We start from the raw sequence: 23,810 nt of genomic DNA on the forward strand, positions 1-23,810 counted from the left end.
ATGCAGGGGACACGAGTTCGATCCCTGGTCCAGGAAGATCCCACATGTCGCGGAGCAACTAAGCCCGTGTGCCACAACTACTGAAGCCTGCGTGCCTAGAACCTGTGCTCCGCAACAAGAGAAGCCACCGCAATGAGAAGCCTGTGCACCACAACGAAGAGTAGCCCCTGCTCACTGCAACTAGAGAAAGACCACGTGCAGCAACTAAGACCCAACACAGCCAAAAATAAAAATAAATAAATAAATAAAATTGTTAAAAAAAATCACACACACACAAAAAGGTAATACACTCTGAAACTTTTAGGGGTAAAGGGGCATAATGTCTGCAACTTCCTCCCCAATGATCGTATGTATATGTTTATATATATAATTATACATTATACAAAATATACATATTATTACATGTACATGATTATGGAGCAAATAAGGGCAAATAAGGCAAAATGTTAACAATTGATGAATTAGGTAAAGGACATATAGCAATTCTTATATGAAAATAAAAAGTTATTTAAAAAATAAATAATAAAGCCTACTGCCAACAGATGTGGACAATTCTGATGTGCAGCAATTCCTCATGCTTCTCACGAGTCTTTGAGTTTTCTGATACAATAAGTCCCAAGACCTGTATCCTGGGGTTAAATTGTGCAACCAACTGATGGGTATGGTTATGAAACAATAAAAAGATAGAATTGTGAAATCATTGGCAACAGTTTCCCCACGATCCCAATAAAAGTTAGCAGCTGTGTCCCAGGACTGGCCCATCCCTCTTGATAGTCATGAGCACTAGGATGCCCTTGTCACCATGTCCTCGAGCTCCCTTTCAGGAGTCTGAGATCTAAAAACAAATGCCCCAAGTGAGGCCGGCCTTAGTGGGGGGGAAAAATGACTTTGTTTTAAACACTCTGTCTCCTATCTTCTTTTGCCTTCACTATCTGGCAAAAGCATCTTCTTCCCTAGGGTCTCCCAGCTGCTTCTTTGCAGTGTTGTTTTTTTCCCCTTCATGTTTGATCTAGGCCTGTTGTTTCTTCTTCATCTGGGCCCCTGGATTTAGCCCCCTCTGTCTTTATATCCACATCTGCAGCCGTGGTTCATGTCTCTGAATAATCACAGTAGTTTTCTAGCTCAATCGAAGGTTACAACTAGATATGGCCAAAGGGCTATTTGTTTTGACAGTCACCATGTTGGCCCATGGGTGTCTTAAATTTTATATAATCAATGGAATTGTCAATATTTAATCAGGGGAATTTACATAATCTGGATTTCCAGTTTCTCTTCAAAGATCAGAAGGTCTGGCCATACCAGGGTAACAGTAGATCAGAGATATAAACTGGGACATTCTTTAGGCAGGTAGGTTCTTCCAGTTGGCAACAATCTCCATCTGGTCCACTGCTCTCTTGACATGGCCTGCAGGCCCCATGAGAGATTTAAGTTTGCAGCTTCTGGGTCAGAGAGTTTCTGTGGTAATTTGATCACAACCTCTCTGACTGCTATATCAAACATTATTTGTGTGATGCCTCAGATTCCCTAGTCACCTGTCTCCAGAGCTCTAGTCTTCCTGTTTCACCCAGCTGCCCTGGCAGCACATCTGCTGCCCCAAACCGACTATCTGGAGCTTCTGGCTCCTCTACACACCTCTGCACTCACTGGAACAAAGCACCATGCTTCCTATGTGGCTGCCAGAGGCTGGGTGGTGCAACCCAGAGGGGCAGGCAAGTTCACTCCCCCGTAGAGAACCATAGTGCAACAGAGATCAGAGGAGGAAAAGAGCCAGTGAATAAATGGCCTCTCCTTCTTCCCTCGGATCAACTATTTCAAGGAGTGGTTTCTCAGTATATAGCCTGTTCAGAGACATTCCACGTAGTCTAGCGGGTCCACCTGCCAAGGCTGCTCTGAAGCTGTAGCCAGTGTGGTAACACATTACTTTGTGTTGCATCTCATCCTTCCTTTCCCTCTTTGCCTCTCCTCTCTCTCCCACTGTCATGGGTTTACCTCCCAAATAAAGAATGAGCACTTAGTCCTTGCCTCAGCCTCTATTTTCTAGCCCAGGATAATTATTTGTTGAACATGAAGAAATTACTCTGCAGCCTACCGTTGCCTGTACGTATTTCTTGAACTTTCTCTAACCGTGGGTTTTGGGGAGGTCCTCTTAGATTTTGCTTTTAGGACCATAGGTCACAACTCATTCCCAATTCAAGTCCCAGATTTAATCCCTCTTTTCTAATGAAGTAATCAGTGCTTGCACTAGCTGAAGGAGTTCTTTCCTTCTAACAATTTCCACACCGCCCTACTTACATCTAACTTATGACATTTATCTTTCTCTGTGTTATGACCCTTTATGGTCTGTGCCTTAACTCAGGCCCTCATATTTCTTTATTTTATTTAATTAATTAATTAATTTAATTTTTTTGTAGGGGGCGTGCCATACAGCTTGTGGGATCTTAGTTCCCTGACCAGGGATTGAACCCAGGCCCCCAGCAGTGGAAGCATGGAGTCATAACCACTGGACCGCCAGGGAATTCCCAGGCCCTCATTTTTCTTGTGGAGATCACACTGAGGGGTCTCCTATGCTGTTATTTGGCCTCCAGTCCCATCACTTTTCTTCTCCTTTGTAGTGTTTTCTTCGCCCAGAATCTTCTTCCTTTGTTCATTTTTGCCCCCAGCAAACTTCTATTCCATTTTTTCAGGCCCTTTAAAGGAGTTCAACAATGGCCTCTTGGGGCTTCCCTGGTGGCGCGGTGGTTGAGAATCCACCCGCCAATGCAGGGGACACGGGTTCGAGCCCTGGTCCGGGAAGATCCCACATGCCGCAGAGCAAATAAGCCTGTGCACTACAACTACTGAGCCTGTGCTGTAGAGCCTGAGAGCCACAACTATTGAGTCTGTGTGCTGCAACTACTGAAGCCCGCGTGCCTAGAGCCCCTGCTCCGCAACAAGAGAAGCCACCACAAGGAAGAGTAGCCCGTGCTCTCCTCAACTAGAGAAAGCCTGCGTGCAGCGGTGAAGACCCAACACAGCCAAAAATAAATAAATTAAATAAATTTAAAAAAAAGAAAAAAAGAATGGCCTCTTGCAAGAAACTTTCCCAGACTCAGACTAGATTAGTGCTATAGACTGAATGTTTATGTCCCACCCCCAACCCCCACCAAATTCATATGTTGAAACCTAATCCCCAATGTGATGGTGTTTGGAGGTGAGGTCTTTGAGGTCTTTGGAGTGATTAGTTCATGAGGACGGGGCCTTCATGAATGGGATTAGTGCCCTTAAAGAAGAGACCCCTGGGACTTCCCTGGCGGTCCAGTGGTTAGGACTCTGCTCTACCACTGCAGGGGCCCAGGTACGATTCCTGGTTGGGGAACTAAGATCCATCACGATGCGTGGCCAAAAAAAGACTTCAGGGAATTCCCTGGTGGTCCAGTGGTTAGGACTTGGTGTTTTCACTGCCGTGGCCTGGGTTCAATCCCTGGTCAGGAAACTAAGATCTCGCAAGCTACCCAGCCAAAGAAAAAAGGAAGAGAGAGACCCCAGAAAACTCTCTTGCCCCTTCTATCCTGTGAGGACCCAGTGAGAAGACGGCCATCCATGAACCAGAGAGCGGGTTCTCACCAGACACAAATCTGCCAGCACCTTGATCTTGGGCTTCTCAGCCTCCAGAACTGTGACAGATAAATTTCTGTTTATAAGTTATCCAGTCTATGGTAATTTTGTTATAGCAGCCTGAACCCACTAAGACAGTTACCCAGCTCTCTTTGGGACCCACACTGCACTCTTTCCAGCTCTGGTGGTGGGTAATTGAAGGTTTACTTATGTCTTCTCCAGACTTTGAGTTCCCTTAGGAAAGAGGTGATATTTATTTAATACAGTGCATATAGGTTCACTACAGTTTAATGGAACAAATGAAAAAACTACAGATGTCTTATCTCTACTCGACTGGAAGTTCCTTTCAGTCGAGGATATATGTCTGATTCATGCTTGCATTCCAGCGCCAAGGGCAGGACCTGGTATAAGGTAGATGCTGAACAGTGTATTGAAAGAATGAATAAATTCATGAAAGAGAATTTGTCATTAAAGACACCTGGGGGACGCTGGCTCCTTTAGGGAGGAGACACTCTTGGGCACAGCTCTAGTGAAGCTGAACAGACCCCGGAAGCAAGGGTCAGCCACTGTAGACATTGTCTGGTTTCACTTCCATTTATAAATTGTGTTGAATTATCATGGGAAGCAACTGTTCCCTCCACCTCCGCCTGCCCACCCACGACTGTCTCCTCAAAGGCAATTCCAGTTAACCTTTGCTGCCCCACACTCTCTCCCCAACTCTTTTTTTTTTTTTGGTACGCAGGCCTCTCACTGTTGTGGCCTCTCCCGTTGCGGAGCACAGGCTCTGGACGCACAGGCTCAGCGGCCATGGCTCACGGGCCCAGCCGCTCTGAGGCATGTGGGATCTTCCCGGACCATGAACCCGTGTCCCCTGCATCGGCAGGCAGACCCTCAACCACTGCGCCACCAGGGAAGCCCTAAGATAATATCTTTAAAATATATGTATGGCATAAAAAAATGATGCAGTGAATGTTCCCATATTCACTTGCATCCCCTCTCCCTCCTGTGACCCTCTTCCAATTCCATGTCCTTCTTTCCGCCTTACAGGAAACCACTCTCCAAAGTTTTTGTTTATGGCTCCTTTTTCACTACAGTTTTACCCTGCGTGTTTGTATGAGATAAGACTGTATTACTTGCATTCCTAAATAATATTTTGTGTACTTTAGCATATTTTTAAACTTTTAGACAAGTGGAATCATTCTTTTTTTCTTTTTAAGGTTGAACTGTGTGGTTATGTGTCGCTGTAATTCTTTCATTATCCTCTGCTGTAAAATATTCTCCTCTGCACACATCCTCTCTCTCTAAAAAAAAAAAAATCCACTCTTCTGTTTTTAGACAGATTATTTCTGCTTTCTGCTATTAGGAACTGTGCTGCTGTATCATAGCCAAAACACTTATTAATTACAAAAGAAAAAAAATGAAGTGGAGAAAACGGATACGACCTTAACAAGGTAGACAAAATTAATGTCACTGATAAGGTGATAAGGTAAGACAGTGTGTTCCTCTGTGACAGCTGAGAAGGATGGTATTCTAGTCCAAAGAGCTTAATCTGAATCTAATCATGAGGAAACATCAGAGAAGCCCCAGTGAAGGGCTTTTTATAAAATAACTGGACTGTGTTCCTTTTTAAAATAGATTTTCATTTTTAAAGCAGTTTTAGGTTTGCAGCAAGACTGAGTGAAAGGTACAGAGATTTTCCACATACCTCCCATCACTACATACCCACAGCCTCCCCGCTATCAGAGTCCCATACCAGAGTGGTATATTGAGTACAACAGATGAGGCTACTTTGACACATCATAATCACCCAAAATCCATGGCTTACATTAGGGCTCACTCTTGGTATTTCACATTCTGTGGGTTTTGACAAATGTATAATGACATTTATCCACCATTATAGTATCACACGGAATAGTCTCACTGCCCTAAAAATCCTCTGTGCTGTGCCTGTTTATCCCTCTATCCCCCCAACACCTGGCAACCACTGATCCTTTTACTGTCTTCAAAATTTTGCCTTTTCCAGAATGCCATATAGTTGGAATCATACAGTAAGTATATAGCCTTTTTATATTGGCTTCTTTTAGTTAGTAAAATGTATTTGTTTCCTCTATGTCTTTTTTGCGGCTTGATAGCTCATTTATTTTTAGTGCTGAGTAATATTCCATCGTCTGGATGTACCACAGTTTATTTATTCATTCGCCTATTGAAGGACATCTTGTTTCCTTCCAAGTTTTGGCAATTATGTAAAAGGCTGCTATAAATACTTGTGTGCAGGTTTATGTGTGGACACAAGTTTTCAATTTATTTCAGTAAATATCAATGAATGTAACTGCTGGATGGTATGGCAGAGTATGTTTAGTTTGGTAGGAAACTGCCACACTGTCTTCCAAAGTGGCTGCACCATTTTGTATTCCCACCAGCAACGAATGAAGAGTTCCTGTTGTTCTACATCCTTGTCAGCATTTGGTGTTGTCAGTATTTTGAATTTTGGCCACTCTAATAGGTGTGTAGTGGATCTCATTGTTGTTTTGGCCTGTATTCTTATGCAGTGCCAATGGTATGACAAGAAAAGCTGAAGGTTTAGATTCCAGAACACTAAATAGAAGAGATAGCTAGAAACAACACAGGATATTGGATCGCATCCTGCCCAGGGGAATAAAGTGCTGTAAAAGACATTATTATGGGGCTTCCCTGGTGGCGCAGTGGTTGAGAGTCCGCCTGCTGATGCAGGGGACGTGGGTTCGTGCCCCGGTCCGGGAAGATCCCAAATGCCGTGGAGTGGCTAGGCCCGTGAGCCATGGCCACTGAGCCTGCGCGTCCGGAACCTGTGCTCCGCAACGGGAGAGGCCACACCAGTGAGAGGCCCGCGTACCGCAAAAAAAAAAAAAAAAGACATTATTAGGACAGTTGACAAAACAGGAATAGGGAATATAGATTAGTCCTCCATCAATGCTAAGTTTCCTGAATTTGATCATTGTCTGTAGTTTAGTTCTTAGGACATACATATCAATACTGAAAGATTAAGGGGGAAGTGACCTCATGTATGCAATGTACTCTCAAATGATTCAGAAAAAAGCATAGAGATAAATATAGAGAAAGTAAATGTGGCATAACTTAGCAATTTGTGAATGTGGATGAGGGCTATATAGGAATTGTTTCTACTATCCTTTTAATTTTTCTGTAAATTATTTATTTGTTTTAAAAAATATTAATTTATTTATTTGGCTGCACCGGGTCTTAGTTGCGGCCCACAGGATCTTCGTTGCGGCATGCGGGATCTAGCTCCCTGACCAGGGATGGAACCCAGGCTCCCTGCATTGGGCGCACGGAGTCTTAGCCACTGGACCACCAGGGAGGCCCCTCTATCCGCATCTTTTTTTTTTTTTTTTTTGCGGTACGCGGGCCTCTCACTGCTGTGGCCTCTCCCGTCGCGGAGCACAGGCTCCGGACGCGCAGGCTCAGCGGCCATGGTTCATGGGCCTAGCCGCTCCGCGGCACGTGGGATCTTCCCGGACCGAGGCACGAACCCGTGTCCCCTGCATCGGCAGGCGGACACTCAACCACTGCGCCACCAGGGAAGCCCTTTCCGCATCTTTTGATGCACACCTACAAGTTTCTCGAGCGTATTCTTTTATTTATTTATTTAAAAAAATTTTTGGCCGCACCGCACTGCTCCCGGGATCTTAGTTCCCCCACCAGGGATTGAACCCACGCCCTCAGTAGTGAAAGCGCCGAGTCCTAACCACCGGACCGCCATGGAATTCCCTCTCCAGCGTATTCTGAGGAGTGGAATGACAGTCATAAGGTGTGTGCATCTTCAACTTGATTAGCTTAACAGTTTACAAAGCGCCACTGACATCCTTATTAATTTTATTTATGCATTGTCTTTCATTGAAATGAGGTCGTCGCAGTGCCATCAAAGTGTAGGCAGTGGACCCGCAGGATCAGTCTCACCAGGGTGCTGGTTAGAATCGCAGATCCTCAGACCCCCATCCCAACCAGACTTGCTGAATGAGAAACTCTGGGGTCACGGTCCAGGAATCTGCGTTTTCACAAGTCCTCTAAGAGATTCTAAAGTGTAAGCAGCGCTGATCTATGATCCATTAGGGCCGCGCCTGGCTTGCAGACCGCCCTCTTTATAAAGGAGCTAACCGTGGAGCCCAGGATCACGGATTAGGTCGTGCAGGAACTAGAGGGCAGCGCCCCTCCCCAGGACACCCACTCCGCGCGGGCAGTTTCGCCCGGACCCCCGGATTGGGTGGGGAGGGGCAGCCGGACGGGGCGGGCCGGAGGCGGGCGTCCCCGCCTCCCCAGCATTCGGCTCGCCGCGTCGCTCAGTCCTCCCGCTTCCTTTCCTTCTCGCACCCCTCCTTCCTTCCTTCCTTCCTTCCTTCCTTCCGTCGGGAGCGATGGAGCCGGGGCGCCGTGCGGCCGCGGCGCTGCTGGCGCTGCTGTGCGCTGGCTGCGCGCTGCGCTCCGGGCGCGCCCAGTACGAGCGCTACAGCTTCCGCAGCTTCCCTCGGGACGAGCTGATGCCGCTCGAGTCGGCCTACCGGCACGCGCTGGACCAATACAGCGGCGAGCACTGGGCGGAGAGCGTGGGCTATCTGGAGATCAGCCTGCGGCTGCACCGCCTGCTACGCGACAGCGAGGCCTTCTGCCACCGCAACTGCAGCGCGGCGCCGCAGCCCGAGCCCGCCGCCGGCCTCGCGCGCCACCCGGAGCTGCGCCTCTTCGGGGGCCTGCTGCGCCGCGCGCACTGCCTCAAGCGCTGCAAGCAGGGCCTGCCGGCCTTCCGCCAGTCGCAGCCCAGCCGCGAAGTGCTGGCCGACTTCCAGCGCCGAGAGCCCTACAAGTTCCTGCAGTTCGCCTACTTCAAGGCAAGTCCGCCTCGCCTCGCCCCGCCCCGCCCCCAAGCCTAGGCCCCGCCCCGCCCCCAAGCCTAGGCCCCGCCCCTTAGGCCCAGGCTCTGTCCCTCGGTCCTGGGCCGCGTCCCAACGCTCTTTCTTGACTTAGTTCTTTCCCACCCCGCGCTGCCAAAGGACGCCTTCAAATCCTGTTCCCCCTATTCTTCATCTTCAATAGAGATGAAAATACTTTTCTTGAAGGGTTGTTCTGAGGCGGAGAACATACATAGAACGCCTAGCACAGTGTTATTTGAAGACAGACTCCTTTTTTGGTATATACGGTTAAAATCCCATTTCTCAAGTGAGTGGTGCCTTTCAGTAATAGGGCGGAAGAGGACCTGCGGAGTCGGCCAGTCCCTTTTAAAGAGGAAATTAAGGCCAGGAAAGGGCAGGGCTCCTTGGAAGGACACTTCCCTGCCTGGAGGAGAAGCAGCTGAGCACTGTGATTCATCAGGGCTGGCGCTCTGGGCTGGCTGTCTTTCATCTAGAATGTAACACAGTTGTCTTCCTCCTTTTTGTGGCTGCTTACATTCTGCCTGTGATTGCTGGCTAAAAATAGCCACAAATTGCAGTCTCTATCCTTTAAGTCCTTACTCTGGGGACCCACAAGTTTTAAGAGGGGCCGAATTCCCTGTTACTGGATAAACAGGTTTTAGCTTGGTGGGTCTTCACCGGGTTTTGCCAATAGAGCCCTCTCAAAGTCCAGTTTCTACTTTCTCGAACCGAAAACGAGTTTTTAAACTTTGCTTTCAGTCTTTGGTCTGCAAGATCTGTTTTTCATATTTCCCTGAAACGGAGCTGCGTGTCTGTTGCATTCATATGAGCCATAAAATAGCAGAAACCCTAAATAGGAGAAAAGCTGGGTTATTTCTATGCCTGATTACAGCTTTATATAAGTATCAGATTTGTGAGTGTTTGTCCTGGCAATAAAAAGACAATTTTAAAATAGAACGGGGATAAGATTAATACATTTCCAGAATGTATGAAATGCAGAAATAATGGCTGACTCATACAAGCAGTATTTTTTACGCTAAAAAGGACTCGTTTTAATCCTCTCTCTTTTTTGTAGAACTTTTGGCAAATACAGTCTGAGCCAAATTTGAGTCACATAATCGAGGGGAAAACGTTTTATTTTTAAACCTGGAGAATAGTGGAAGCTCTGATTTCTCTAATATACAGATGACTTTGAAACAAGTGCTGCAGGGAGGAGGGGACTGCAGTGCTACAATGTGACCGGAAGGCAGGGGTTTCCTCCATCCTGACATCCTCAAAGGTTAGGAAGTTCAAAGCTTCTCTCAAAACCCTTTGTAGGTCTTGTAACAATCACTTACTTATAAGTCAGTATAGGGAATTCCCTGGCGGTCCAGTGGTTAAGGCTCTGCACTTCCACGGCAGGGGGCATGGGGTTCCCAGGTCAGGGAACTAGGATCCTGCAAGCTGTGGGGTGCAGCCAAAAAACAAAAGTCAGTATGATACCATCTGTCTTAGTATTTTGAGATCACTTACAGGGCAGGGAGAAGTTTAGAATTTTATAAATAAACCAGAACTTTCACTTAATTGCTTCAACTGAAAATCACTGAAAAAGTGATTTGGGGTGATGATATTGTATGGCTGATTTTTTTTTTTTTTTCCTTAATGGAGTTTATATTTTCAAACTCTGTTTCTGGGTAGAGAGGAAATAATTGGTGACAGGCACATTCATTCTACCTGGCACCTGACGGCTGGCGACAGGTACCGGAGATGCATGGTGCTTCCTGCTCTAGCAGGATCTGAAACCACGGTAGGTTTCATGCCCCAAGCCTGACTTAGGTTCATGTCATGAGCTGTGGGTTCTCTCTGTGGCCGCCATCTCCATGAAATGCTCATCTTCCCCACAGGCCGAGGAACAGGTGGGCCCCAGCGCTTTATCAAATCCTTGATGACTGTTGAACTCTGAGCTGACAGAGCTGGCTGCCTCGCAGGCATGCTTACCCCCTCTTTGCCTGGACCTGGACTCTGTCCTTCCCTGGTTGAGGGGTGGCTGGTTTGGCAGGTGACTGGGAGCCTCTCATGCAGGTGGCTGTCTCTCAGGAACCCATGGCAGGGTAGGTTCCCCCACCCACTCCTTCTCTAAAACCTGCCTGGGGGCTGTCAGAGGTTTAGCTGTCAAGATGTGGCTCCATGCTCCAGCTGACAGAGCTGGAGTTAAAAATGAATAAAATCATCCTTCAGGAAGGGATTCCATTTTGTAAAACTCAGGTCCTGAGTGAGAGGCCTTAAAAATCCCACTCTGTGCCACTCTTTCTAAGTGCTCTTCTGAGAATCAGAGAATCTAATTTCATTGGCACATGCTTTAAAAAGGGCTGCATTCATACTCTTCCCTTCCTTCTGGCTGCCAGACTGGCCTTTTTCCAGCCAGGAGTATAAAGCTGTCTGTAGAACTCTTTCAAAGGCAGTTCTGGGAATTCTCTGGTGGTCCAGTGGTTAGGACCCTGTGCTTCCCCATCCCCCTTCCGCCCCCCTGCCCCCCCGCCCCAGCCCAGAGTTCCATCCCTGGTCCATGAGCTAAGATCCCACAAGCAGCCGGCAGCAGAGCTAAAAAAAAAAAAAAGGCAGTCGCACTCCAGGTCACTAGCTGGCATTCCCCAAATATCAACACTGGCTTCTGGGAGTCTGTCGTTATCACCACCCATCACTCCTCCAGGGCGGCCACTGCCATTGTCTCCAAATGACTGGGCTCCCATGCTGGGGCAATTTTGCACAGGTATGTGCTATCCTTTGATTTTCGGAAATCCAGAGTGTGCCAAGTATCCCTTTATTTTTCTCTCTCCAAACTGAATTCCCTAATTCTTGTCCCAGAATGTCCCTCTGGATTGGCTGAAGGAGTCTCTGTGCACGAGATCCGGGGGCCTCCCCTCGCCCCCACCAGGTTGTGCTGTGATTCCAGGGCACCGAGGAGCCAGGACATCGCGGGGGGTCCTCTGTTTGCTGCTCGCATGTCCACACAGGGAGGTGTCCCTATCCTCGGCTGCCCACCGAGGGCCTCCTTGAGCCTCCCGCCCCCAGAACATCCCATTCCTCTCTAAGGACTTCTGCTCTCCTGGGCTCCGCCTGCAGGTGCCAAACCTGAAGGTCAAGGGCCACAGACCTTGCTGCCCCTGCAGACCCCAAGGGGGACGTTCTTCTGGCCTAGAGGGTTCCCTTTCCTCCCTCTTCTTCTTCCAGGCCAGTCAGCTTCTTCCTGCAGCTCCCTCTCCCGATTTCCTCCTCTTCCCATACTTGCCAAGTTCTCTCAAGAGTACAGGGGCTTTTGTCATGTTTCTGTGTCCTGACCAGACAGCTACCTCCCATGAGGCAGTGAAACTCAGAATCAGCTGACCACCACCTAGTGGGGAGAAGAGAGAGAGGGGAAAATAGAGGGAAACATGAATTAATTTCATGAAAATATTATGCAGTGGTGATGTTACATCCAAATCACTGGTACTTACCAAGTCCTGCTTTGTCGCAGGAACTGTGCCAGGTACCAGGAGTGCAGACATGAATGACACTGCTGGGTCCTTCAAGGCTCAGAGTCTGGAGGGGGAGACAGACACATTAGCTGAGACCACAAAGAGGTGTGAAAAGCAGGGAGACAGAACACAGGATGGCACAAAAGATGCCATCATCAAAAAATTCACAAACAATAAATGCTGGAGAGGGTGTGGAGAGAAGGGAGCCCTCCTATACTGTTAGTGGGAGTGTAAATTGGTACAGCCACTGTGGAGAACAGTACAGAGGTTCCTTAAAAAAACAAAAATAGAGCTACCATATGACCCAACAAACCCACTCCTGGGCATGTATCTGGAGAAAAACGGTCTGAAAGGATGCATGCACCTCAATGTTCATTGCAGCATTGTTTACAATAGCTGTGACATGGAAGCAACCTAAATGTCCATCGACAGATGAATGGATAAAGAAGATGTGGAACATATATACAATGCAATATTACTCAGCCATAAAAAAGAATGAAATAATGCCATTTGCAGCAACATGGAGTTGCTAGAGACTGTCATACTGAGTGAAGTAAGTCAGACAGAGAAATATCATATGATATCACTTATATGCAGAATCTAAGAAAAAAGATACAAATGAACTTATTTACAAAAATAATTATATACATTTTAATTATAATGTATTACATATATTACATTATATATTATATAGTGTATAAAATATATTAGTACACATATATCCATGAAATAGTAAAGTTACATGTCAACATGTCTATCTGCAAGTATTCACCTGTAGACCCATGTATATGATGTGTGTGTGTATCTATATATATAGATAGAGGAGAGAGAGAGGAAATGAATCCATTTGGTACAGGTTGGGTCAGTTACTTGAAATAAACAGGTCATAAGGAGGCATGTCCCCCCACCAAAAAAAAAAAAGAGGCTCTTGATCAAGGTTACGGGAATAGGGAGGGCTCACCTGCATGTCCAGTACGTAAAGGCAGGGATTCTTTCCCTGTTTTGCTCATTGTTACAGACCCATTTCCTAGAACAGTGCCTGGCGTGTAGGAGGCTTGCAACAAATATTTGCTGAGTGAATGGATGAGTAAGTGAGGAGGTGGTGGGAACCACTGAGAACAGTGAAGCCGAGATTCTGTGAGAGACTCTGTAAAGTATTGATACATCTGTCAAGGTTCTGGCAGAAAAGATGTGATATAGTCATACTGGGTAGTTGGAGAAACTTTTAATAAAGCAGGTATTTACAAGGGGTAGTGATAGTGAGGTGTGACACTCCCCCACCCAGGCCAGAAGGGGCAAGGGAGAGACCAATTGCTGGAAGCCAGAAGGAGAGATACCGGAAGGAGAGGCCCCCTTTGAGAGGGGCTGTGACCTTCAGTCAAGGGAGCGACCTTGCAGGGAGGGAACCAGGACACTAACAGCCCAGCCTTATTCTCTTCCCTTCCTTCAGTCTCCTGTTGGGTTCCTGTTGGAGCTCCTCATTGATGAACCCACTGGAAGCTAGGGGGCAAGGGAGTCCGCTGTGACAGCCTGTACACCAGCCTCCTGGGCAGGGCAGGGTAAGGTGGAGACTGCAGGGCGTAGATCGGGACAGGCACACGAAGGCCATCTACTCACCTGCAGCGAATGAACACTCTTCCAGAGTGGCTGGACCAGGTCTTGCTGGGTCTTGGAAATCACTGAACCCTTAGCTTCCAACATTGTGTGGAAACACAAAGTTGCCGAAGGACTGAACAGACGTTCACGCTCACCACCCATTGAGTAGCTTTTCTCTTTCTTCTTTGTACTTTAGGCAAATAATCTTCCAAAAGCCATTGCAGCTGCTCACACCTTTCTACTGAAGCATCCTGATGATGAAATGATGAAGAGAAACATGGCTTATTATAAGAGCCTGCCCGATGCTGAGGACTACATTAAAGACTTGGAAACCAAGTTGTATGAGGTATATTTGCATTTTTACACAGTGGTTATTTGCAATGCGAGCTGTCAAAGAAGCGTATCTCAGTGAACATCTATTGACATCAAAGGACCGCTAGTGATTTTTGATGACATTTAGTGAATATTATGACAATAGAAATGATTGCCTTTTTAACACCTAGTTGATCCATTTAAGAATGCAGTTTTACTTTCCATGATGATTTTAAAGCCACTTTCTTTTTAAATGCTACATTTTAGAAATATGGTCATGTGATGGTAGAATAAGATGGTAGAATAAAGACGTGTCTTGGAAATCATCTGAAAATGACCAAGAATAGGAGAAACAGAAATATAATTCTCCATTTCTGATGAAGCTAGGAAACATATATATTAATACACACAGACAACTTTATATCTTAAGTTGGAAAGGAAATAGAGGCGCTAGGAGGACTGACTTGACAGATTGGAGGCTACTTAAGTCTCTGCATCTGCAGAGCGGAATTCTGATGAGAATGAATGAGGATAATAAGAAGAGGAAGAATCTGAGCCCTTTGAGCACTTACTGTTGTCCGGCCCTGTGGAGCTCGGGCTCTGGGGGTGTGGGTACCAGTGGAGGGTGGGCAGGGTTGAAAACAGGGATGTGTTGGAAGTACCCATGGGAGCCGTTAGATCCTAAGGTCTGACTCCAGGGTTTCCTATCGTGGGACCAGATCTCAAGCTCACTTTTTCACTGGTGGTGACCCTCAAACATAGTGGGCGAAGTCTCTTTCCTGGAGCCCTTCAGTTTTCTAGGGAAGGATTCTCCAGCCTCATGCAGGGCTGGTGGGGTGTCCGTGCTTCTCTACTGGTGTCTGAGAGCCAGTCTCGGGAGAGGGATGGGGGTCTCACAGCTGAGTCTGAGACCTTACCTGCTTCCTGGTTTTCAGCCCATGCCTCGACTCGGCTCTGCTATGCCTGCTCCCTGGCCCCTCAGCCTTTATGGGTAGAGTCTCTAGAATAGACCACCAGTCTCTGGCAAGGAGTGGCTTTGGGAGGTGTGGTCCCTTAGGTGAGCAGGTGGGCACTGGTGGGCGAACCCAGGGTTCCAACAGCTCTTTCAGACTTTCAGCCCTGCTTTCTTTCCCATGCCTTGTGCCAGCCTCCGTGGTCCCTGGTGCCTGCAGGTGCCTACGAGTGTGTAGCTCACCTGCTCTGAGGTCCCTCCTCTCTGATAATTTGGTTTTTTGTCTTTCCAAAAGCGGTTGAAATCTCTTGTCTGCTGCTTGCTCCTTTCCAGTTCCCCCATAAAAGGACTGAAGTCTTTTTACTTTCTTCCCTGTCATTTTTGGGGTAGGGTTTGGGGAGCAGAATGCACTGTGCTTCACTGCAAGCAGCTGCACCCTTCTTGCCCTCTTTGGAGTCCTGCTGGGTGTGGCGGGCTGCCCCCTCCCCACCATCCCCACCGTGCCTAGGGGCTTCCTCTCTCTGCAGGGCTTTCTTGCTGCTGCCACGCTGCCATTTCTACAGAGCCAGCGGCCTGGTGTTGCTGCTCTTGTACCCAATCTCCAGACAAAGCCCCTTCAGCTCTCTGCCTGTCTTGTTTCCAGGAGATGCTGCCTGCCCAGGAGGTATAAGGAGACCCACCTTCTTAACCTGAGGCCTTTAGTTGGGTGAAAATTTCAGGTCCCAGGGGTGACCCTCAAATACCCCCATTCCAGAGCAACTGAAAACAAAACTACAAATGGAGAGCCCCATGCGTATTTCAAGGCCTGTCTTGGCCCCTCCAATTTGGCAGGTTTCCGCCTGCGTCCAAGATCTCCACTTATTTCTTGTGAAACCAGGCTGCTTCCTCAGCCCTAATTATTTCTTTTACCTGCTCCAGGCAACAGTTAGCAGAAATTCCTTGACGTTTCCACTATCTGGCACGCGGCTGCCCTCCCCAGGAGCTTGTACTGATGTGTGGCACTCCTAGTTCATACTTCACTGTTAGGGGGAGGGGTATCTGACACTTGCTTAAGCTTTATCTTTTCCTTGAATCGATTTAAAACTTATTTACTAATTTTAAGTGTGTAATTCGATGAGTTTTGTCAAAGGTACCACCACAATCATGATGTAGAATATTTTCTTCTCCCCTAAAAAGTTCCCTCATACTCCTGTGCAGTCTAGGCTTTGCCCTACCCCCTGACTCCTGGCAGCCACTGCTCTGGTTTCTGTCACTAGAGTTTTCTCTTTTTCCTTTATTCAAACTTGATTTTATTATCAAGTGCCTGTTACTATTTTTTTTTAATTAAGATAAGACACACAATACTAAACAGTGATTTGAAAATAATCTGAATGAAAGAGAGAACATGGTATATCTCTCCATCAGTTTGTGTCATCTTTGCTTTCTTTCATCAGTGTCTTATAGTTTTCTGCGTACGGGTGTTTTACCTCTTTAGGTAGGTTTATTCCTAGGTATTTTATTCTTTTTGTTGCAGTGGTGAATGGGATTGTTTCCTTAGTTTCTTTCTGATTTTTCATCATTAGTGTATAGGTATGCAAGAGACTTCTGTGCATTAATTTTGTATCCTGCAACTTTACCAGATTCATTGATTAGCTCTAGTAGTTTTCTGGTGGCATCTTTAGGATTCTCTATGTATAGTATCATGTCATCTGCAAAGAGTGACAGTTTTACTTCTTCTTTTCCACTTCGTATTCCTTTTATTTCTTTTTCTTCTCTGATTGCCGTGGCTAGGACTTCCAAAACTATGTTGAATAATAGTGGCGAGAGTGGACATCTTGTCTTGTTCCTAATCTTAGAGGAAATGCTTTCAGTTTTTCACCATTGAGAATGATGTTTGCTGTGGGTTTGTCGTATATGGCCTTTATTATGTTGAGGTAGGTTCCCTCTATGCCCACTTTCTGGAGAGTTTTTATCATAAATTGGTGTTGAATTTTGTCAAAAACTTTTTCTGCATCTGTTGAGATGATCATATGGTTTTTATTCTTCAGTTTGTTAATATGGTTTATCACATTGATTGATTTGCATATATTGAAGAATCCTTGCATCCCTGGGATAAATCCCACTTGATCATGGTACAATCCTTTTTTTTTTGTGGTACGCGGGCCTCTCACTGTTGTGGCCTCTCCCGTTGCGGAGCACAGGCTCCGGACGCGCAGGCTCAGCGGCCATGGCTCACGGGCCCAGCCGCTCTGCGGCATGTGGGATCTTCCCGGACCGGGGCACGAACCCGTGTCCCCTGCATCGGCAGGCGAACTCTCAACCACTGTGCCACCAGGGAAGCCCGGTATGATCCTTTTAATGTGTTGTTGGATTCTGTCTGCTAGTGTTTTGTTGGGGATTTTTGCATCTGTATTCATCAGTGATATTGGTCTGTAATTTTCTTTTTTTGTAGTATCTTTGGTTTTTGTATCAGGGTGATGGTGGCCTCGTGGAATGAGTTTGGGAGTGTTCCTTCCTCTGCAATATTTTGGGAGAGTTTGAGAAGGATGGGGTGTTAGCTCTTCTCTAAATGTTTGATAGAATTCACCTGTGAAGCACCTGGTCCTGGACTTTTGTTTGTTTGAAGAGTTTTAATCACAATTTCAATTTCTTACTTGTGATTGGTCTGTTCATATTTTCTGTTTCTTCCTGGTTCAGTCTTGGAAGGTTATATCTTTTTAAGAATTTGTCCATTTCTTCCAGCTTGTCTATTTTATTGGCATAGAGTTGCTTGTAGTAGTCTCTTATGATGCTTTGTATTTCTGCGGTGTCCATTGTAACTTCTCCTGTTTCATTTCTAATTTTATTGACTTGAGTCCTCTCCCTCTTTTTCTTGATGAGTCTGGCTAAAGGTTTATCAATCTCATTTATCTTCTCAAAGAATCACCTTTTAGTTTTATTGATCTTTGCTATTGTTTTCTTTGTTTCTATTTCATTTATTTCTGCTCTGATCTTTATGATTTCCTTCCTTCAGCTAACTTTGGGTTTTGTTTGTTCTTCTTTCTCTAGTTCCTTTAGGTATAAGGTTAGATTGTTTATTTGAGATTTTTCATGCTTCTTAAGGTAGGATTGTATTGCTAGAAACATTCCATAGGTTTTAGATCGTTGTGTTTTCGTTGTCATTTGTCTCTAGGTATTTTTTGATTTCCTCTTTGATTTCTTCAGTGATCTCTTGGTTATTTAGTAACATACTGTTTAGCCTCCATGTGTTTGTGTTTTTTACATTTTTTCCCCTGTAATTTTTTCTAATCTCATAGCATTGTGGTTGGAAAAGATTTTTGATATGATTTCAATTTTCTTAAATTTACTGAGGCTTGATGTGTGACCCAAGATGTGATCTATCCTGGAGAATGTCCCATGTGCACTTGAGAAGAAAGTGTAATCTGCTGTTTTTGGATGGAATGTCCTATAAATATCAATTAAATCTATCTGGTCTATTGTGTCATTTAAAGCTTGTGTTTCCTTATTAATTTTCTCTCTGGATGATCTGTCCACTGGTGTAAGTGAGGTGTTAAAGTCCCCAACAATTATTGTGTTACTGTTGATTTCCTCTTTTATAGCTGTTAGCATTTGCCTTATGTGTTGAGGTGCTCCTATGTTGGGTACATATACATTTATAATTGTTATATCTTCTTCTTGGATTGATCCCTTGATCATTATAGTGTCCTTCCTTGTCTCTTGTAACATTCTTTATTTTAAAGTCTATTTTATCTGATATGAGTATTGCTACTCCAGCTTTCTTTTGACTTCCAGTTGCATGGAATATCTTTTTCCATCCCCTCACTTTCAGTCTGTGTGTGTCCTTAGGTCTGAAGTGGGTCTCTTATAGACAGCATATATATGGGTCTTGTTTTTGTATCCATTCAGCGAGCCTTTGTCTTTTTTTTTTTTTTTTTTTGAGCCTTTGTCTTTTGATTGGAGCATTTAATCCAGTCACATTTAAGGTAATTATCAATATGTATGTTCCTATTACCATTTTCTTAATTGTTTTGGGTTTGTTTTCATAGGGCCTTTTCTTCTCTTGTGTTTCCCACTTAGAGAAGTTCCTTTAGCATTTGTTGTAGAGCTGGTTTGGTGGTGCTGAATTCTCTTAGCTTTCACTTGTCTGTAAAACTTCTGATTTCTCCATTGAATCTGAATGAGATCCTTGCTGGGTAGAGTAATCTTGGTTGTAGGTTCTTCCCTTTCATCACTTTAAATATATCGTGTCACTCCCTTCTGGCTTGTAGAGTTTCTGCTGAGAAATCAGCTGTTAACCTTATGGGAGTTTCCTTGAATGTTATTTGTCATTTTCACTTGCTACCTTTAATAATTTTTCTTTGTCAATTTTGTTGCTATGTGTCTTGGTGTGTTTCTCCCTGGGTTTATCCTGCCTGGGACTCTCTGCGCTTCCTGGACTTGGGTGGCTATTTCCTTTCCCATATTAGGGAAGTTTTCGACTATAATCTCTTCAAACATTTTCTCAGGTCCTTTCTCTCTCTCTTCTCCTTCTGGGATCCCTATAATGTGAATGTTGTTGCGTTTAATGTTGTCCCAGAGGTCTCTTAGGCTGTCTTCATTTCTTTTCATTCTTTTTTCTTTATTCTGTTCCGCAGCAGTGAATTCCACCATTCTGTCTTCCAGGTCACTTATCCATTCTTCTGCCTCAGTCATTCCGCTATTGATTCCTTCTGGTGTATTTTTCATTTCAGTTACTGTATTGTTCATCTCTGTTTGTTTGTTCTTTAATTCTTCTAGGTTTTTGTTAAACATTTATGACATCTTGATCTTTGTCTCCATTCTTTTTCCGAGGTCCTGGGTCATCTTCACTATTATTATTCTGAATTCTTTTTCTGGAATGTTGCCTATCTCCACTTCATTTAATTGTTTTTCTGAGGTTTTATCTTGTTCCTTCATCTGGTACATAGCCCTCTGCCTTTTCATTTTGTCTATCTTTCTGTGAATGAATGTGGTTTTCGTTCTGCAGGCTGCAGGATTGTAGTTCTTGCTTCTGCTGGCTGCCCTCTGGTGGATTGTGCCTGCTAGTTTTTGAATTAAATAAAATAAGTGTACCACTGTGAACAGGGTAGAAAAATCTAGATATAGGTAAGTTACTGATTGGTGTCCTATTTATAATTGAGAGTGAGCATGGTTTCTCCAGAGCTAATGAGAGTAGAGCTTGATGATGGTCTGATTCCTTTCAGGAGGACAGATCTCTCTCCCTTCATGTCTGGACCTTCCTTGGCTTCTCTCTGCTTTCCAGAGCCTGCTTTTTGTTTGTTTGTTTGTTTTTGTGTTTTTTTAATTGAAGTATAATGGATTTACAGTGTTTCAGGTGTATAGCAGAGTGATTCAGTTATACATAGAATATATATATATGTATTATTTTTCAGATTCTTTTCTATTATAGTTATTACAAGCTATTGAATATAGTTCCCTGTGCTATGCAGTAGGTCCTTGTTGTTTACCTATTTTATATATAGTAGTGTGTATCTGTTAATCCCAAATTCCCAGTTTATCCCTCCCCTACCCTTTTCCCCTTTGATAACCATAAGTTTGTTTTCCTACTTTGTGAGCCTATTTCTGTTTTGTATACAAGTTCATTTGCAACATTTTTTAGATTCCACATATAAGTGATATCATATGGTATTTGTCTTTCTCTGTCTGGCTTACTTCAGTTAGTATGGTCATCTCTAGGTCCATCTATGTTGCTGCAAATGGCATTATTGCACTCTTTTTTATGGCTGAGTAATATTCCATCTTCTTTATCCATGCAACCTGTTGATGGACACTTAGGTTGCTTCCATGTCTTGGCTATTGTAAATAGTGCTGCTGTGAACATAGGGATGCATGTATCTTTTTGAATTTAGAGTTTTCTCTGGATATATGCCCAGGAATGGGGTTGCTGGGTCATATGGTAGCTCTAGTTTTAGTTTTTTGAGGAATGTCATTACGGTTCTCCATAGTGGCTGTACAAATTTACATTCCCACTGACAGTGTAGGAGGATTCCCTTTTCTCCACATCCTCTCCATCATTTATTATTTGTAGACTTTCTGATGATTCCAGAGCCTGTTCATCCGAGCCGTGCGGGGGTACAACGGTGAGAACTGGAGGACATGCATCACGGACATGGAGCTGGCCCTTCCTGACTTCTTCAAGGCCTTTTATGAGTGTCTTGCTGCCTGTGAGGGCTCCCGGGAGATCAAGGACTTCAAGGATTTCTATCTTTCCATAGCAGGTTAGTGGTGGGTTGTGTCCTCGACATAAATGGCATAGCTGCCCCTGTGGGTTCTACATGCCTTCTAGGTACTTGAGTGGCCTCTGAGGAACTTTTGAGCTTAAATAAGAAAGGGTAACTGGGGTGGCTGACACATGTATGGATCAGCCTCTGGTTTGGCGGGAGCTTCTGGAGAAACAGTGAGTATGGTGTCTAGATACAGGCCAGCAGAGAAGGTCTGCCTAATCAACCCTACTTGATTACAGATTCCCACAGGCTTTTGGAAAAATAAAAATGGGCCCCAAAGCAACTCATGCCTCACCTTAGGGAGATAACTTTGATGATGGCAATTTTTCAGCACACATCAAGGTAAAATGAAGAGTATAATGAACCTCTAATTAGTCATCACTAAGATAACTTTTGGGAAAAAAATTTTCTGACTATAAAATAATTCATGCTTACTATAGGAATTCTAGAAAACACAGGAAAGAATGAAGAAAATTGAGGACTTCTCTGGCAGTCCAGTGGTTAAGACTCTGTGCTTCCACTGCAGGGGTCGTGGGTTCGATCCCTGGTCGGGGAACTAAGATTCCCACATGCTTCACGGTGCAGCCAAAAAAAAAAAAAGAAAGAAAAACAATTGAAAACACATAAATAGCCCTAGGGTGTCTCCTTAACCAGTAGTGGGCAGCAATGCTCCAGAGAATGGGAAATGGCCAAGAGATGTCCCTAAGTGGTTTGGGAACACGGATGCTCAAACTGCACCTTGCAGGAAGGGGACCCAGGTCAGATAGGTCTGAGATTGGCCTGAGCACCGTCTGCCTCTTGGAGTCTCTGTGCCCTGTGATGGTTAATGGCTCTCAGAAACCCTGGGGTAGGCAGCTCTTTTACAGTTATTGAATCCAGGATGGTTTTTGTTTTTGTTTTTTATTTATTAATTCATTTTTGGCTGTGTTGGGTCTTCGTTTCTGTGCGAGGGCTTTCTCCAGTTGCGGCGAGCGGGGGCCACTCTTCATCGTGGTGTGCGGGCCTCTCACTATTGCGGCCTCTCTTGTTGTGGAGCGCAGGCTCCAGACACGCAGGCTCAGTAGTTGTGGCTCACGGGCCTAGTTGCTCTGCAGCATGTGGGATCTTCCCAGACCAGGGCTCCAACCTGTGTCCCCTGCATTGGCAGGCAGATTCTCAACCACTGCACCACCAGGGAAGCCCTGTTTTTGTTTTTTAATCACTGTTTTGCTCATGGATCTCTTTTTCCACAGAGTACCTTTATTTTTCTTAACAAAACCTTTTTATTGTGGAAAATTTCAAACATATACAAAGAATAGAAGAGTGTAAAGAAACCCCATGTCACCATGATGCAGCTTCAGTATTGTCAACTCAGGTTCAACTGGGTGTCATCTAATTCCCACCCACTTACCTCTTATATTATTATTTAAAAAATATATTTATTTATTTATTTGGCTGTGCCAGGTCTTAGTTGTGGCATGTGGGATCTTCGCTGCAGCATGCGGGATTTAGTTCCCTGACCAGGGATTGAATCCGGTGCACCTGCATCAGGAGCTCGGAGTCTTAACCACTAGACCACCAGGGAAATCCCTCATGTTATTTTGAAGCAAATCCCAGATGTTGTTATCACTTCATTTGTAATGTTTCAGTAGGTACCTCCAAAAGATAAGAACTCTTTTTTTTTCAACCACTGAACCATTACACCTAAAAGAATTTTAACAACAGTTCCTTGATCTCATCATCAAATATCCAGTGTCCCAGTCATCTCAGAAATGTCATAAATGTGTGTTCCTTAAATTTACAATTTGTTGGGTTTTTTGTGTGTTTTCTTTTTTTTTTCTTTTTGGCCCCACTGTGCAACTTGTGGGATCTTAGTTACCCGACCAGGGATTGAACCCGGGTCCCCAGCAGTGAAAGTATGGAGTCCTAACCACTGCCAGGGAATTCCCAATTTATTGGTTTGAATCATGTTCAAAATAAGTTCCACACATTGCATTTGGTTATCTTCTTAAACTTTTATTTTGAACAAAACTTTACTATTTTAACCATGTGTAAGTGTACAGTTCCATGGCAGTAAGTATATTCACATTGTTGTGTAGCCATCACCACCATCCATCTCCAGAACTTTTTCATCTTCCCAAACTGAAACTCTGTACCCATTAAACACTAACTCTCCATCTTCCTCCTTCCCAGTCCCTAGCAACCACCATTCTTCTTTCTGTGTCTATGAATTTGATTACTCTGGGTACCTCATATAAGCAGAATCATACAGTATTAGTCTTCTTATGACTGGCCTATTTCACTTAGCATAATGTCCTCAAGCTTCATCCATATTCTAGCAAATTGGTTATTTTTTTAATTTTTTAAAAATTAATTATTTATTTATTTATGGCTGTGTTGGGTCTTCGTTGCTTTGTGTGGGCTTTCTCTAGTTGCAGTGAGCGGGGGCTACTCTTCGTTGTGGTGCGCGGGCTTCTCATCGCAGTGGCTCCTCTTGCTGAGGAGCATGGGCTCTAGGCATGCGGGCTTCAGTAGTTGTGGCGCACGGGCTCAGTTGCTCTGTGGCATGTGGGATCTTCCTGGACCAGGTCTCAAACCCATTTCCCCTGCATTGGATTCTTAACCACTGTGCCACCAGGGAAGCCCCTGGTTATCTTTTAAATCTCTTAATCTATAAATCCTCCCACCATTTCTTTTTTCTCTCCTTGTTATTGCAGAAACTGTGTTGTTTGTCCTATAG

The 23,810-nt window shown here is 44.8% G+C and overlaps 1 protein-coding gene and 1 non-coding gene across 2 annotated transcripts in view; both read left to right on the top strand.

Annotated features, from left to right (window-relative positions):
- Positions 1 to 3,283: 3,283 nt before the first annotated feature.
- Positions 3,284 to 3,355, top strand: TRNAG-ACC. Its single transcript has one exon. It is a non-coding gene; the product is annotated as a tRNA-Gly (tRNA).
- A 4,315-nt stretch (positions 3,356 to 7,670) lies between these two features.
- Positions 7,671 to 23,810, top strand: part of CRTAP (cartilage associated protein) — a 34,581-nt gene continuing 18,441 nt past the window's right edge. Inside the window, exons 1-3 of the mRNA XM_029244337.1 lie at positions 7,671 to 8,474; positions 13,782 to 13,931; positions 20,914 to 21,085. Coding sequence (XP_029100170.1) covers positions 8,004 to 8,474; positions 13,782 to 13,931; positions 20,914 to 21,085 — 793 coding nt within the window. The 5' untranslated portion in view covers positions 7,671 to 8,003. The remainder of the gene's footprint in view (positions 8,475 to 13,781; positions 13,932 to 20,913; positions 21,086 to 23,810) is intronic.

The sequence above is a fragment of the Monodon monoceros genome, unplaced genomic scaffold (assembly GCF_005190385.1).
Source record: "Monodon monoceros isolate NGI ecotype Baffin Bay Population unplaced genomic scaffold, NGI_Narwhal_1 Super_Scaffold_3, whole genome shotgun sequence".
Classification (NCBI taxonomy): Eukaryota; Metazoa; Chordata; class Mammalia; order Artiodactyla; family Monodontidae; genus Monodon; species Monodon monoceros.